Below are 16795 nucleotides of genomic sequence, written 5' to 3'. Positions count from 1 at the left end.
ACAAAGTACAATATGTCACTAGAAAACAATCTCAGAATCACTTGGATAGGTAAAGGCATTCCCAAGTTATTACTACATAAGCTAACACATATCAGATTTGAAAAAAAATCGGCTTCGTCCTCAAGGCCAAACAGGCTCAGTCCTGAAGGGGTTAAAGGTCCCTCTGGGAACCCCACGGATTGTGGGAACAGGGGATCGGAATCTCCAGTTCCTCTTCACTGTTTGACCGCAGTGAGGAGGACATTGAATGGAGCGGCGGTCGAGCATGTGCGCTACCGTCCCATTCAAAGTGTAGGAGAGTAAGGGAAACAGCAGAGTACAGCGCTCGGCTGTTTCCGTAATTCTCATACACAGCGAACGAAGCAGCGGGTCCATGCTTGACTGAAAATGAATACCTGCCCTGTGAATAGGTGATCATTTATGATTTCTTGAATACCCCTTTAATGGGTGACCTGCTATTAAATTTATTTCACTATATTTGTTTTATGTTGTGTGTGCTCATGTAGAGAAATACATAAAGTGGTTGTTAGGGTAAAAAAAAAAAAAAAAAATTACACACTACTCCCCTTTTTAATCTCCGCCGATCCAGCGCAGATGCTCGTGGCCTTAGTGGTATCAATGAATCTACTTATGTGGAATGCGTTCATTCCATTATACACTACACGTATTACCTGTTCATTCCACGACGATCAGACACAGGAAGTTCACTATGCTGTGCATCTGTTTATATTTTAACCGATTGGTAATAGAAAACTAATACTTAGTTTGTCCCCTCTGTACATATGGCGCCAGAGGTAGCTCACCCTATACACCCTCCATGCAGTGCTACTGCCTGTTGCATGAGCACCGACATATAGGACAAGTCCGAACATGCATATTTACACGTTTTGTCCATTCACATACATTACAAAAACGCATACTCTAATTCACCTAGCAGAATTCACTTATTGGCTTCAAGGAAAACCGGGGCGGCAGCGGGATGATTTGTCATGTCCCTAGCCGCGTCTGGTTTCTTATGGAGGTTATGCAGTTATATGTTCCCACAGCCATCGGTGCTGCCATCGGTGCTGCCCCCAGTGCCGCCTCAGTGATGCGGCGAGCGTTCAACGCCAGGTCGAGGAGGCGCTAGAAAAGCGCTGGAGGCCGGAGTGGGCGGAGTCAGTGGTGTACAATGGGAGAAGACAGCAGCGAAAAGGAGGGAAGTTTGAACCGATGGCCTTGTCCTGATATATCACAGTGCAACTAAAGAGCGCGGTGTCCCGTTGTTGTATGCCGCCGGGCTATAAATGTAGCATTGCAAAAGCGGAAAGTATTGTGGTCGCGGCGCACTCGTGTAATGCAACCACGGAAGCTTTTCTGCACGCACCTTGAGCCCTTGTAATTTCCTCCGTTCTACGGTCTCCCGGACGTATCCTGGTGCAGAATGGAAGATTTAGCTGGAAAGTTGTGTGAAGCGGTGGAGAATGAAGACGCCAAGTGAGTGTTCCGTCCACATATAGCGTCATCTGCTGTGTCGGTACTGCATTCAGCAAGTACAGTACTGGGATTTCTATTCTCGCTGCACATTACACCTGTGTGTGCTCGATCTATTGGGATAGATGTTTACAGGAGGACATGTCTCATAGTGGGATTGTGCATATTGGCTTTTTGGTTGTTTGATATTCACAGGCCAAACGGGTTGTCACGATACCAGAATTTGGACTTCGATACCGACACTTTGTGTAATATTGCGATACTCGATACTAAAAGTGATACTTTGCCAACGATAACAAAAAAAGAATAAAAAAAATCTTCCGTCTTCTGATGTGAGGCACGTGGTGTGATGAATTTTGAACCTGCATCTGCCTCACATTGAGGGTATGTTCACACGAGGTCATTACGTCCGTAATTGACGGACGTATTTCGGCCGCAAGTCCAGGAGCGAACACAGTGCAGGGAGCCGGGCTCCTAGCATCATACTTATGTACGATGCTAGGAGTCCCTGCCTCTGCCGGACAACTGTCCCGTACTGAAAACATGATTACAGTACGGGACAGTTGTCCTGCAACGAGGCAGGGACTCCTAGCATCGTACATAACTATGATGCTAGGAGCCCGGCTCCCTGCACTGTGTTCGGTCCGGTACTTGCGGCCGAATGACCTCGTGTGAACGTACCGTTATAGTAATTAACCCCGTCATGTTCCTCAGTCATAATGGACAACATTGGGTTAACATTGTGAGGTACATGGCGGTTCAAAATTCACAATACCTCGTGCCTCCGTTTTTTTTTTATTTTTATAACTGACACTATAAATTTGTTATTATGAACCTGGTGCCAATGGTTTCCTTATGTCTCAGTTGTGCAAGGGTTCCGTCGTGTTGACGCAATCACGCTGTTGATTCTGTCAAAACTACAGAACCCTTGCACAACTGAGACATGCGGAAAACATTGGCACCAGATCCGTCACCATTGAAAGCAATGGTGATGGAAACCTTTTGGTTTCTGTTTGTGTCAGTCAGAGTCCCGTTCCGATGGAAAGCTCCGTCGGAACGGGACCCCAGCGCAGATGTGAGCTAAGCCTTACCTGTTCCTCAAAGAACTAAAGTTTGTGAAAAAGGCAAAGTATGGAGTTATATAGGGCTGGGCTCACACTGTGAGTTTTTGTTATATTTTTAGCATGTTGTTTGGTAGATAAACTCTCATGTCTCAAAATGGGAGTTCGTTAACCCAAACAAAAAAAGACCAACACTTAACAAAAACGTAGTGTGAACCCAGTCCGCGTTTACTACTTTTAAAACGAGTGCCGATCGGCAATGCAACTTGAACATTGATCGTTTAGTATTGGGAAGAACGACCGCTCGTCCTCGTGCATTTGCATCATGTTGGCAGCACTTCTCCCGGTTTACACGGGCGGATGTGATGCCGACAACGATGATATTTTGTGCTGCTTAAAAGATGCGATCAGCCGCGAAGCGTTTTCCCATTAATCGGCTGATAAATGCTAGTTTGCCCGATCATTGGCCCGTGTAAAATGGCCTTTAGACCGGGTTCCTACGTAGCGTTAACGCTGCGGAATTTCCGCAACAGAATTTTGTGCAAGTCAATTTATGCTGTTTCTCTTGCGGGTTTTCCCTTTTGAATTTAATGGGGACGCAAAACTCGCTACAGAAAGCCAAGTGTTGCGACTTTTGCGGCGGAATCGCATAGAGTACGCCGCAAAAATCGTAACTCGGGAAAAGAAAAATCAATCCTACGGCTCGGTCACCGGATTCTCAAATCCCTATCTCCTATTGCATGTGATCGGCGCTGCAATGTAGATAACAGTAACGTTTTGTTTGTTTTTTTAAAACGATAATTTTTGGCTAAGTTATGACCAATTTTATATTTATGCAAATGAGCCTTTCTAATGGACAACTGGGCGTGTTTTCTCTTCTTTCCAACTGGGCGTGTATTGTGTTTTTACCAACTGGGCGTGTTTACTTCTTTCACTGCACAATCAGACTGTGCTGTGGATCATGCTGGGCTGGAACAATGAGAAGTGTATGAGGCTGATTGGTCACTGATTGGTCAGCCTCATACACTCCTCTGTACAACACCCATTTGTTAAAAAGTAAAAACACGCCCAGTTGTCCATTGAGAAACTCATTAGCATAAATCTAAACTAGCTCATAACTTGCTCAAAAATGATTGTTTTTCAAAATAAAAACCACAGCGGTTCTCTACATTACAGCGCCAATCAGATTATGTAGGAGATGGGGCATTTATAATCTGGTGACAGAGCCTCTTTAACCAGAACGCTTCCTGCAGTCCGGCCTCCTGAGATGACGTTTCACCCCATGTGACCGATGCAGCCAATCATAGGCTGCAGCGTCACGTGGCCTGTAACGTCATCTTAGGAAGCCGAACTACGTGCAGATGAGAGGGATTGGGTATGGATGTTTAATTTTTCTTTACCCCAGCCCTGCATTTTGCAATGGAAATGCCGTTCGAAAAACCGCACCATATCGTGGTGCAGTGTTTTCAGACGGAAGGTGCTGCTGCGGGTTGCAGATTGGATACGCTGCACAGTTTTTAAGCAGCGTATCTGACCCGTGGGAACTCGACCCAAGAAAGGAAATTGACCTACGGTGCATATTTTAAAATCCGCAGCCTGTCGTTTATCTTACAATTCGCAAACGAAAACGCATCTGCATAGTGCTTTGGGAAATCAAACCACAACCCGCAGGATAAAAACGCGCCTAGAAACGTTACAAAACATATAACCACACCGGAAAACGCATGATTAGGTGCGGTTTTTACCTGCGAATTTCCTACGTATTGCTGTTGTATTTTCCGCCGCAAATTACACAGGTTCATGAGAGCGCTATCTGCAGAACCACCAGCTCTGGCACTGTCCGTAACTGATTGGACAGTGTCAGAGCGAAGACTTCACACCCCCTTGCCGTTTAGTTAGATAGAAACGCCCCATTGACCGTTCAGGGGCTTATTTATCGGGCGCCAAATATAACGGCACCGATATGTAAATAACGGAGGAAGTTAGAAAAATGATTTCAAGTGAGACAGTGTTTGTGAAGCCTTGCCTATTACATGCTGCAATGAACTGCACATGCATGAGTTGGTGAAAGGTTCTTTTTAATGAATGTTACAATGGCAGAAATTTCTGCAACAAATCTGCAGTGTGTGAATATACGTTAAGGCTAAATGCATATTGTGTGCGGATTTGCTGTGCGTATTTTCTTCCTGCAAATCCGCAGCGTAATACAGTACCAGCAATATAAATGGGATTTCAAGAAATCTTATCTAGCCGTTGCAGATTTTTTTTCTGCACGTAAATTGACCTGCAGTGCATATTTTAAGACGCAGCACGTAAATTTATCTTGCAATTTCGTTTGCGAACTGTATATGACTAGTTTTTAAAAAAAACGCACCAAAATCAGCATCGTAGAAACGCACCTATTTCCGTATCAAAATGCAAAAACTGCACCTAGAAACGCACTATTAGGCCTAATTTACACGAACGTGTTTGGGCCGTGATATACGTACCGCATGTCGGCTGTGTTACCTGGACCGAACACAGTGCAGGGAGCCGGGCTCCTAGCATCGTAGTTATGTATGACGGTAGGTGTCCCTGTCTACCTGCAGAAAAAACTAAAATTAGAATCTGAAAGTTGTTTACAATGGGAAGGGGTTAATGTAGCTTGGATTTTGGATCCAAAATCTCCACGCTAATATTCACATCACTCCCCATAGCATTAAATTGGAGCAAAGCGTAATCTCCCTGTAACCTGTCATTTACAGCGTGATCTCGCGAGATTACGCTTTCTCTGCTGTAAGTACCACAGAAACATTAACGAAGTGCAGGGATTGTGAATAGACATCTCGTACTGGCTGGAAGGATTGTCTAGTCACTGTCTAAACACTTCAGTAACGTTAATATGTCCGTATAAGGGTATGTGCACACAACCTGTTTTCAGACGCACTGGAGGCGTTTTACGCCTCGAATTACACCTGAAAAGACGGCTCCAATACGTCGGCAAACATCTGGCCATTGGTTGCAATGGGTCTTACGATGTTCTGTGCAGACAAGCTGTCATTTTACGCGTCGCTGTCAAAAGACGGCGCGTTAAATTATGTTAAAAACAGCTCCGTAATTTCAGACGTATTTGGCGTTGTCGTGTGCACATAACCTAAGACAGCACATAGTGAACAACGCAGTGTCACTATGCGCTGACTAAATGAATGGAGAGAAGTGCATAACGCTGATTGGTCAGCGTCATACACTCCTCTGTACAACGCCCACTTGGTCTAAAGTAAAAACACGCCTACTTGGGCATTAAGAAACTAATTAGCATAAAGCTATAATCGCTCCTAACGTGGTAAAAATAGATCGTTTTTCTAAATAAAAAGCACTGCTGTCATCTATATTACAGCGCCGATCTCCGTATGTAGGATATAGGACACTTATAATGTGGTGACAGTCTCTTTAATGCAAATGCACATTGTGAATTTCCAAACATGCTCATGGTGTATTTTCTACTTTAGTGTAACTGGTCATTTGTCTTTCCTCAGGGAGGTTGAAAATCTCTTGAAATGTGGAGCAGATTCAAATCTAGTTCTTCCCAATGGCATTGCAGCCATTCACCTTGCTTCAGGAAAGGAGAGTGAGTGTGCCCTGAGATGTTTGACACTGATTCTGCAGCACGGTGGAAATCCCAATGTCAGGTATTCTTAGGTTATGGATCTTCACCTTTGTCATGAGTTAAAGGGGTTGTCCAGGAAACCATTTTATTTATATTTTAACCTAATTGGACATATTTAAGTACATTTCTAATATAATGTCTGTTTACCTGTGGCAGAGTTACTGTGTTCTGAACCGCACCGAGAGTAAGTTTTTCATTTCCTGTGGCGTTCCGTGTCTTTGCTCAGCCAGCATTTCCGGGTGAGAAAGGCACGGCGCGTCATCAACTACATTTACATGCAGTGGGCTGGGCGGATGTTTCATGAGCATGCCTGCCCGTCTCCTCTCATCTTCCATGCCCCCCCCCCCATGATAGTATATACAGTTATTACAGGGATTATATAAATGCAGGGATGATGGGGGTTATATACAGGAATGATGGGGCCATCGTCCCTAAATATAACTCCCATCGTCCCGGTGCATGACCCTCATCGTCCCTGTGCATTATGAAGTTATATACATGGATGATGGAGGTAATACACATAGGTTGTATACAGGTATGATGGAGCTATATCGTCCGTGTATATGACCCCCGCATCGTCCGTGTGTGTGGGTATGACCCCCGCATCGTCCGTGTGTGGGTGACAGTGCAGGGAGCTGGGTGACTGTAATTAGAGCAGGGAATGACCCTGTGAACATAGAGGGGTGTGGCAGTATGCAAATAGCTGAGATGCTGTGGAGGGAGGAAGGGTGAATGTAAGCTGTCTCCTCAGATGCAGCAAGGGATCATGGGTATGGTGGGTTACAAGACCGGAAACAGCCAGGACCAGAAGCATGTGATTTAAACAAACAGAGCAGCAGTGACGGTTGAAATCAAACGGAAACTGGTTTGAAAGTATGTAGGGGGTTTTCAAACATGGCTGGGGGATGACGACACTTTTTAGAAAATATTTTTTTCCTGGCCCAACCCCTTTATCGTGGGTTCACGTTGGGAGATTTCTGCACATAATGAGCGTCTATTGACGAGATGTCGATCGGTGCTCGTTAACAGGCCCTCTTAAATGGGACAATGCTTTACTATATGAGGACGCATGATGGGTAATGCGATCATTTGGTCCTTACCAGTTTGCATCATTGTCAGCAGCACAATCTCCCGTTTATACAGTGGGTGTTAAAAGCGCGATACGGGTGTCTCAGAGTAGCGCTGACACCCGGATCGCGCTGTTAACCCCTGCCTCTGGTCCCGGAGACATGACCGGGACCTAATTGGTTCAGGTCCCGGTCATGTGATCACAGGGAAAGTTTGTTGTAGCAACGAACTGGAAAGTTTGTTGCTACAACAAACATTCCCGGGGACCGATTCCGGGTGCTGCAGTCGGTTAGAAGGCAGAACCGGAGGCCATACAACGGTCCCCGGGTCTGCCATGCACAGCAGCCTATGAGAACCAGCCGGAGGCTACCTAGGTAGTGTAATGTATTATAGCAGCGATTAGTGCTGCCAGTCTTCAAGTAAAAAATAAAGTAATAAAAATGTTTTATAAAAGTGTAAAAACAAATTATAAGTTACAAAAACCAAAAAATGCTTTTTTCCTATAAGGAGTCTTTTATTATAGGAAAAAAATGAAAATGTTAAAAAAAAAAAGTGAACATATTTGGTATGACCGCTTCACAACGACCCAAACTATAAAACAATAATATTTTTCCCGCACGGTGAACAGCGCAAAAAAAATTATTAAAAAAACAACGTCAGAATCACTATTTTCTTGGTCATCAACCCTCCAAAAATATAGAATAAAAAGTGATCAAAAAGTTGCATGTACCCTAAAATGGTACCAATGAAAACTACAGATTGTTGCGGGACAAATAAGTCCTCGCACGGCTCCGGTGAAAAAAAAAATAAAAAAAAGTTCTGGCTCTCAGAATATAGCGACAGAAATTGTGCAGTGTCCAAAAGCTGATAAGATCAGGCGCCATTTATCAGTGCGACATTGGCCACATATCTGCGGATTATTATTTATTTAGCTAATTATTATACCCTCTTATGTGAATTCACGTCGGCGCTGCACAGAGCCCAGCAAATGCCGACGTCAATTTACTGTGGGCGGTCGGGAAGCGGTTAAGATACGAAAACTGATTCTCCTTTTGGCACCACCTATACAAATAAATTTTTTTTTTATTTTTTTTTTTACAATTAGACGTAGCTTTAGTGCAACATTTTTTCATTTTCTCAAAAAATAAAGCAGAAAAAGATCCCCAAAATTTGTTAAGCAATTTCTCCCGAGTATGGGAATACCCCATATGTGGTTATAAACTCATTTTTGGGCACACGGCAGGGCTCAGAAGGGAAGGAGTGCCATTTGGCTTTCGGAGCACAGTTTCTGGTTGCTATGTAGCATTTGCAAAACCCCTGTGAGACCAAAACAGTGGAAACCCCCACCCCCCCCCCTAAAGTGACCCCCATCTTGGAAACTACACACCAAGGTATTCACCTAGGGGTGTAGTGAGCATGTTAACCCTGCAGGTGTTTTACATAAATTAGTGTGCATTCGATATTGCAGAGTGAAAATGGGATTTTTCAATAGATATGCCAATATGTGGTGCCCAGATTGTGCCACCATAACAAGACCGCTCTCTAATTATTATGCTGTGTTTCCCGGTTTTAGAATCCCCTTACAAGGGGCCCTAAACTTTTGCCTGGACATTTGACAGGGCTCAGGAGTGAGAGAATACCATGCGAAATTGAGGCCTAATTTGGCGATTTACACAGAATTGGTTCACAATTGCAGAGGCTCAGATGGGAAATAATAAAAGAACCCCCCCCCCCCCCCAGAAGTGACCCCATTTTAGAAACTACACCCCTCAAGGCATTTATTAAGGGGTGTAGTGAGCATTATCACCCCACAGGGCTTTTCCATAAATAAATGTGCTGCGTATGGTGCAAAGTAAAAATTTACATTTTTTTTCCCAAGAATTGCCAATTTAGTGGCAAGTATGTCATGCCCAGCTTATGCCACTGTAGACACACACCCCAAAAATTGTTAAAAGGGTTCTCCCGGGTATGGCGGTGCCATATATGTGAAAGTAAACTGCTGTTTGGCCTCTGATGGGTGGGAGCGCCTTTTGGCTTTTGAAGTGTAGATTTTGCTTGGTAGTAGTTTTGTTTGATGTTTCCGTTTTATAATGTGGGGGCATATGTAAGCAGGGCAGAGTACATCAGGGGCATATTCAGGTAGTATAGTAATGGGGTAAACCATAAAATAATCCATAGATATGTGAAGCAATCATTTCTGCACAGGCCAGTGTCGCACTGATAAATGGTGTCCTTTCTTATCCCCCTTTTGGTCCACACTCCACAGTTTGGGGAATTTTGCTGGGAAGTGTTATCCTGGTATAATACGGGTACCCTCGCTTCTAGCAGATATGTTTTGGTCCCCCCCTTCCTGGTTCCCTAATTTGAGGGCCCCGACAAATCGCCTCTTGAAACAGACGAATTGTTCCCCTCTGATCTGCACAACTGCATATTTTTTATTTCCTGACTTATGGAAGCCTTAACTAATTTTATTTTTTCATAGACGTAGTGGTATGAGGGCTGTTTTTTTGCGGGATGAGCTGTAGTTCTTATTGGTACCATTTTGGGGTACATGCAACTTTTTGATCACCTTTTATCCTATTTTTTGAGATGCAAGGTGACCAAAAAACAGCAATTCTGGCATAGTTTTTTAGGGGTTTTATTTTTTTTTATACGGCGTTCACCATGCGTTATAAATTACATGTTAACGTTCTTTTGCGGGTCAGTACAATTCCGGCGATACCTAATTTATAGCACTTTTTTTTTTATTTAATTTTTTTTACAACTTTTTGCACAATAAAATTACTTTTGTAAAAATATTTTTTCTGTCGCCATGTTGTGAGAACTATAAGTTTTTGAATTTTTTCGTCGAGCTGTATGAGGGCTTGTTTTTTACGAGACCAGCTATAGTTTTTATAGGCATCGTTTTTGGATACATGTGACTTTTTGATCACTTTTTATTGCAATTTGTGTAGGGCAAAGTGACCTAAAAACAAATTCTGGCATTTAAAAAAAATATATTTTTTTTATTTTTTTTACGCCGTTCACCGCGTGGAATAAATAACATAATAATTTTATAGTGTAGGATGTTACGGTCGTGGCGATACCAAATATGTATGGTTTTATTTTTTTTAATAATAAAGGACTAGATAAGGGAAAAGGGGTGATTGTGTTTTATGTACTTAACTTTTATTATTTTTTTTATAACTTCTTTTCTATAACTTTTTTTTTTTTTTTTTTTTTTTACATTTTGCACTACGTCAGACAGTTGGACCTTCAAGTCCCCTAGTGGGACTAAAGCAATGTATTCGATATGTCAGTCGACCGATTAGGCTTCGCCTACGAGCGGGGCATAATTGGCTTCCGTAATGGCAAATCTGGAGGCCATTGTTGGGTCTCCTGGTGTCATAATAGCAGTCTGCAGCCGTGCGATTGCAGGGCACAGCTGGCGATCTGCTAGCAACCACAAAGATGCAGCGTTTGCATCTAATCGCTGCATCTGAGGGGTTAATGGCAGGGACAGGAGCTCGCCGTTACAAGTGGATGTCAGCTGTAACATACAGCTGATATCCACCACTGACGCCGGCTCATCTCCTGCATATAAGACGGCTGCATACAAGGGTTTAATAGCGGGGATCGAAGCTAACTTCGGTCCCCGCTGTTACAGCAGGATGTCCGCTGTCAGATACAGCTGACATCCAGGGATGATGGCACCAACTCCGCTTCTGAGCTGGTGCCATACATTTGTCGTAAGTATATGACCTTTTGCGGGAAGCACTGGCTTTCCATGTCGTATACTTTCGACAAATGTCGGGAAGGGGTTAACCACGAACATGTGGTCCACTATAATAACATGTTAAGGTAAAGCAGACCAGAAGCTTCATAAGATATTAAGTGTCATAAATAATCAAAGTTATCAGGTGACTTAACCCCTTAAGGACGCAGCCTAGTTTGGGCCTTAAGGCTCAGAGCCCATTTTTGAAATCTGACATATTTCAATTTATGTGGTAATAACGTCGGAATGCTTAAACCTATCCAAGCGATTCTGAGATTGTTTTCTCGTGACACATTGGGCTTCATGTTCGTGGTAAAATTTGGTCGATATATTCAGTGTTTATTGGTGAAAAAAGGCAAAATTGAGAGAAAATTTTGAAAAAAAAAGCTTTTTTCAGAATTTAAATGTATCTGCTTGTAAAACAGATGGTTCTACCACCCAAAATAGTTACTAGTTCACATTTCCGATTTGTCTACTTTAGATTGGCATCGTTTTTTGAACATTTATTTTAATTTTCTTGGACGTTACAAAGCTTAGAACATAAACCGCAATTTCTCATATTTTTAAGAAAATGTCAAAAGCCTTTTTTTAAGGTATATGTTCATTTCTGAAGTATCTCTGAGGGGCCTATGTATTAGAAACCCTGATAAAACACCCCATTTTAAAAACTAGACCCCCTCAAAGTATTCAAAACAGCATTTAGAAAGTTTTTTAACCCTTCAGGCATTTCACAGGAATTAAAGCAAAGTGAAGGTGAAATTTGCAAATTTCATTTTTCTTGCTGAATTTCAATTTTATTCAATTTTTTTCTGTAACACAGAAGGTTTTACCAGAGAAACACTACTAAATATGTATTGTCCAGATTCTGCAGTTTTTAGAAATGTCCCACATGTGGCTCTAGTGCGCTCGTGGACTAAAACACAAGCCCCAGAAGCAAAGAAGCACCTAGTGCATTTTGAGGCCTCTTTTTTTATTAGAATATATTTTAGGCAGCATGCCAGGTTTGAAGAGGTGTTGAGGTGCCAAAACAGTAGGAATCCCCCAATAGTGACCCCATTTTGGAAACTACACCCCTCAAGGAATTCATTTATGGTTACCATTTTGACCGCACAGTTTTTTCACAGCACCTATTTGAATTGGGCTGTGAAATAAAAAAAATGCCATTTTTTTTCAAATAAGATGTCATTTGTGATCAAAATTTTATGTTCACAGGGAAAAAAATACCCCATTTTGTTGCCCAATTTCTCCTGAGTACAGCAATACCCCATTTGTGGCAATAAACTGCCGTTTGGGCCCATGGGAGGCCTCAGAAGTGAAGGAGCGCTGTGTGTTCTTTAGAGTTCAGATTTTGCTGGTTTGGTTTTTGGGTGCCATGTCGCATTTGCAGAGCCCTAGATGTATCAAAGCAAAGGAAACCCACCAGAAGTGACCCCATTTTGGAAACTACACCCCTCAAGGAATTAATTTATGGGTAATGTGACCATTTAGACCCCATAGTTTCTTCACAGAACTTATTTGAATTGGGCTTGGAATTAAAAAAAATATTTTTTCCAATATGTAATTTTAGCTAAAAAAAAATCTTATTTTCACAAGAAATAAAATACTACATTTTGTTGCCCAATTTGTCCTGAGTGCGGCAATACCCCATTTGTGGTGATAAACTGCCGTTTGGGCCCATGGGAGGGCTCAGAAGGAAAGGACCACCATTTGGCCTACTGGGGATTTTCTAGTGCGAAGTCATGTATGCAGAAGCCCCTGAGGTACCAGTACAGTTGAAACCCGCAAGAAGTGACCCCGTTTTAAAAACTACACCCTTAAGGCATTCATCTAGAGGTGTAGTGATCATTTTGACCGGAGACCTACAACCAATAAACTGTAATGTGGGTTCTCCCGGGTATGGCAATACCCTCAATGTGGCTGTTAACAGCTGCCTGGGCACACAGCAGGGCTCAGAAGGGAAAGATGAGGGGGGATAAGCTGTGCGGAGTACATCAGGGTAAATAAAATTGGGGTAAATGATAAACCAAGGGATGTATGATAAATTTTAAAACACTCTTTCATACAGAGCTCTGGTTTTTCGGGACACGTGTCACATTGGTATATTGTGTCCTCCCTTATCCCCCTCTTATAGCAGACTTTGCACCTCTTTTGACTTTTTCCCTTCTTGCCAGTTTGGGGAACTTCACCTGGAAAGTTTTGCCCTGGTACGATGCGTGTGGCCTCGCTTCCAGAAGTACTGGGTGCCCCCCCTTCTTGTTTGCCCTGCAGAGTCTTAGGGAGGCCTCTCAGGTTTCTTCTAGCAGTGCCGCATGCCGCAGGACTTCTGGAAGCGAGGCAGTTGAAGAGTGGGACGCTGGTATAAAAATTATCAAGGTAGAGGTGGTAACCCTGGTCCAGCAGTGGGTGCACCAAATCCCACACAATTTTTGCATTAACTCCCAGTAATTATGGGGCGCATTATGGGGGTTGAATACTGGTGTCCTTCCCTTTATATATCCTAAATTTGTAGGTATACCCTGATGCACTCTCTCACAGCTTATACATCTTCACGCCATACCTTGCCCTCTTACCCAGCAGGTACTGGCGGAATTGAACCCTCCCTTTAAAATCTACCAAGGACTCCTCAGTAGAAATACACTTCTCGGGGGTGAATGCTTGTGAAAACCGGGCACTGAAACGGTCTAATAGGGGACTTCATTTATACAAACGGTCAAAACTGGGGTCATCTCGAGGTGGGCACGGCTCATTATCAGTATAATGTAAGAAGCGAAGTATTGCCTAATTTATTTTATTTTTTTAGGTTCCATTTCAGTTCTGAAGTTGCTTTGAGGGGCCCATATATTAGAAACCCCTATCAAACACCCCATTTTAGAAACTAGACCCCTCAAAGTATTCACAACAGCATTTAGAAAGTTTATGAACCCTTTAGGTGTTTCACGGGAATTTAGAGCAAAGTAGAGGTGAAATGTAAATTTTATTTTTTTTTTTGTCAGAAAATCCTTTTTATACCATTTTTATAACCCAAAAGGTTTTACCAGAGAAACGCAACTCAATACTTATTGCCCAGATTCTGCAGTTTTGAGAAATGTCCTACATGTGGCCCTAGTGTGATAATGGACTGAAGCACCGGCCTCTGAAGCAAAGGCGCACCTAGTGGATTTTGAGGTCTCCTCCTTTTTGATAGGCACCATGTCCGGTTTGAAGAGGTCTTGTGCCAAAACAGTGAAAAACCCCCCCAAAAGTGACCCCATTTTGGAAACTAGACACCCTGAGGAATTCATTGTAGTTTTCTTGGGGTGCATGTGACTTTTTGATCAGTTTTTATTCTATTTTTAGGTGGCGTGGTGACTAAAAAACAGTAATTCTACTATTGTATTTTTATTCTATTTGTTTTACAGCGTGCACCGTGCACTATAAATTACATATTCACTTTATTCTGCGGGGCGATACGATTATGGCGATACCAGATGTTTATAGTTTTTTTTTATGTCGTATGGCGTTTGCACAATAAAATACGTTTTGTAAAAAATCATTCACTTTTTGTGTTACCATATTCTAAGAGCCAGAACTTTTTTGTTTTTCCATCAATAAAGCCGTGCGAGGACTTATTTTTTGCGTAACGAACTGTAGTTTCGATCAGTACCATTTTTAGGTACATGCGACTTTTTGATCTCTTTTTATTCAATTTTTTGGGAGGTGAAGTGACCAAACAATTGTGATTCTGGTACGGTTTATTATTATTATTTTCTTTTACGGCGTTCACCGCGCGGGATAAATAACGAAATAATTTTGTAGTTCAGGCCGTTACGGATGCGGCGATACCAATTATGTATAGTTTATTTGTTTGTTTATATATTTTTATTAATAATAAAGGACTGATAAGGGAAAAGGGGGATTTTTACTTTTATCGCTTTTAAAACTTTTATTTTCTTATTTGTATACCTTTTTTGAACTTTTTTTTTTTTTACTTTATTACTTTGTCCCACTAGGGGACATGAGGGCAGGAGGCCCTGATCGCTATTCTAATACACTGCACTACATGCGTAGTGCAGTGTGTCAGAGCTGTCAGCTACTCACTGACAGCAAGCATAATGGGTCCTGACTTCGTCTGGACCCACTAGGCTTCCGTCAATGGCGTAGCCGGAGTCCATTGTTAGGATTCTGGTTGCCATAGTAGCCATCGCGGCCTGCTATCGTGGGTCGGGCCGTCGATTGTGGCTTAACCCTTAAGAAGCCGCGGTCGCTAATGAACGCGGCTTCTAAAGGGTTAATCGGCGGGGGACCTCCGCGATCGGTCCCTGCACATTGAGCTGTGATAGTCTGCTGTCTGAAACAGCAGCTGTCATAGCTCATGAACGCACGAACGGCGGCGTGTTTACTCCATGACCTACTATTAGGTCATGGAGCGTTAAGGGGTTAAAGAGCCTCTTTAACACAGATCAAGTAGGAGAAGACGTCATAGAGGATCTTGATGAAGACGTGTGGCTAGAATGGTTAACCCCTTAACGCACCAGGATGCACCGGTACGTCCTGCATTGAACGGCTTTAAGGCACAGGGACGTACCGGTGCGTCCTGGCTAAAAACCTGTCACCCTGTCAAAGGACAAGGTGACAGAACTGTGCCGTCAACTGTTTGACAGTTGACCGGCACAGTAAGGCGGCAGGGGACCATACACAGCGGTCTCCTGTCGGCGATCGCTGTGATTGGTCAGTCTGCTTTGACTGACCAATCACAGCTCCATGACGTGTGTGTATATGATGGCGCTGGCTCAGAAGCTGAGCCAGCGCTATCACCGCTGGTATCAGCTGTCCGACACCCCTCTGCAGCGGCCAGGACCGGAGCTAGGCTCCGATCCGGCCGATTAACTCCTTCGATGCATTGATCAACGCGATCGATGCATCGAAGTGTCTTGTAGCCTGTCTGCAACCACGATGGTTGCCACGGGCGCGGGTGTCAGCTGTTTGTCACAGCTGACATCGTGCTCTAACTGCCAGGACCGGAGCTAGGCTCCGATCCGGCCGATTAACCCCTTAGATTCAGCTATCGCTGCATCTAAGCGATTAGATCGCACCCTATGGTTGCTAATGGCAACCATCGACACCCGCGGGTGTTCCGATGGTTGCTATGGCAACCGTAGCCTAACAATTGCTTCCTAGTACGGAAGCCTATTAGTCCCCGCCGGGAGGCGAAGCCTAATAGGCTTGCTGTCAGTGAAAAGCTGACTGCTCTAATACACTGCACTATGTAGGTAGTGCAGTGTATTAGAATAGCGATCCGGGCTTCATGTCTTCAAGTTCCCTAGTGGGACACAAAACAAGTTAATAAAAAAGTAAAACAAAATAAGTTTCATGTTAAAAAACACTATAACAGCCTTTTTCCCTATAATAAGTCTTTTATGATAGGAAAAAACATAAAAAAAAGTACACGTGGTATCCCCGCGTCCGTAACGACCCAAACTATAAACATATCACGCTATTTTACCCGTATGGTGAACACCGTAAAAAAATTAAATAAAAGAACTATTCCAGAATCGCTGTTTGTTAGACACAACCCCTCGCAAAACAGAATAAAAAAAGGGATCTAAAAGTTGCATGTACCCCAAAATTATACTATTAAAAACTGCAGCCCGTCCCGCAAAAAAACAAGCCCTCCCGCAGCTATTTTGACGGAAAAATAAAAAAGTTATGGCTCAGAATATGGTGACACAAAAAATAAATTATTTGAAACAAAAGTGATTTCATTGTGCAGACGCTGCAAAGCATAAGAGAAACTATATACATCTGGTATCGCCG

General features: G+C 43.0%; 1 protein-coding gene across 1 annotated transcript in view; it reads left to right on the top strand.

The window, feature by feature from the left end:
* The first annotated feature begins 868 nt into the window (after positions 1 to 868).
* ANKLE1 (ankyrin repeat and LEM domain containing 1) overlaps positions 869 to 16795 on the top strand; it is a 93083-nt gene continuing 77156 nt past the window's right edge. Inside the window, exons 1-2 of the mRNA XM_075863175.1 lie at positions 869 to 1476; positions 6050 to 6202. Of these exons, the coding sequence (XP_075719290.1) occupies positions 1424 to 1476; positions 6050 to 6202 (206 nt within the window). The 5' untranslated portion in view covers positions 869 to 1423. The remainder of the gene's footprint in view (positions 1477 to 6049; positions 6203 to 16795) is intronic.

The sequence above is a fragment of the Rhinoderma darwinii genome, chromosome 1 (assembly GCF_050947455.1).
Source record: "Rhinoderma darwinii isolate aRhiDar2 chromosome 1, aRhiDar2.hap1, whole genome shotgun sequence".
NCBI classification, from domain to species: Eukaryota; Metazoa; Chordata; class Amphibia; order Anura; family Rhinodermatidae; genus Rhinoderma; species Rhinoderma darwinii.
This window is presented reverse-complemented; position numbering and strand designations above follow the sequence as displayed.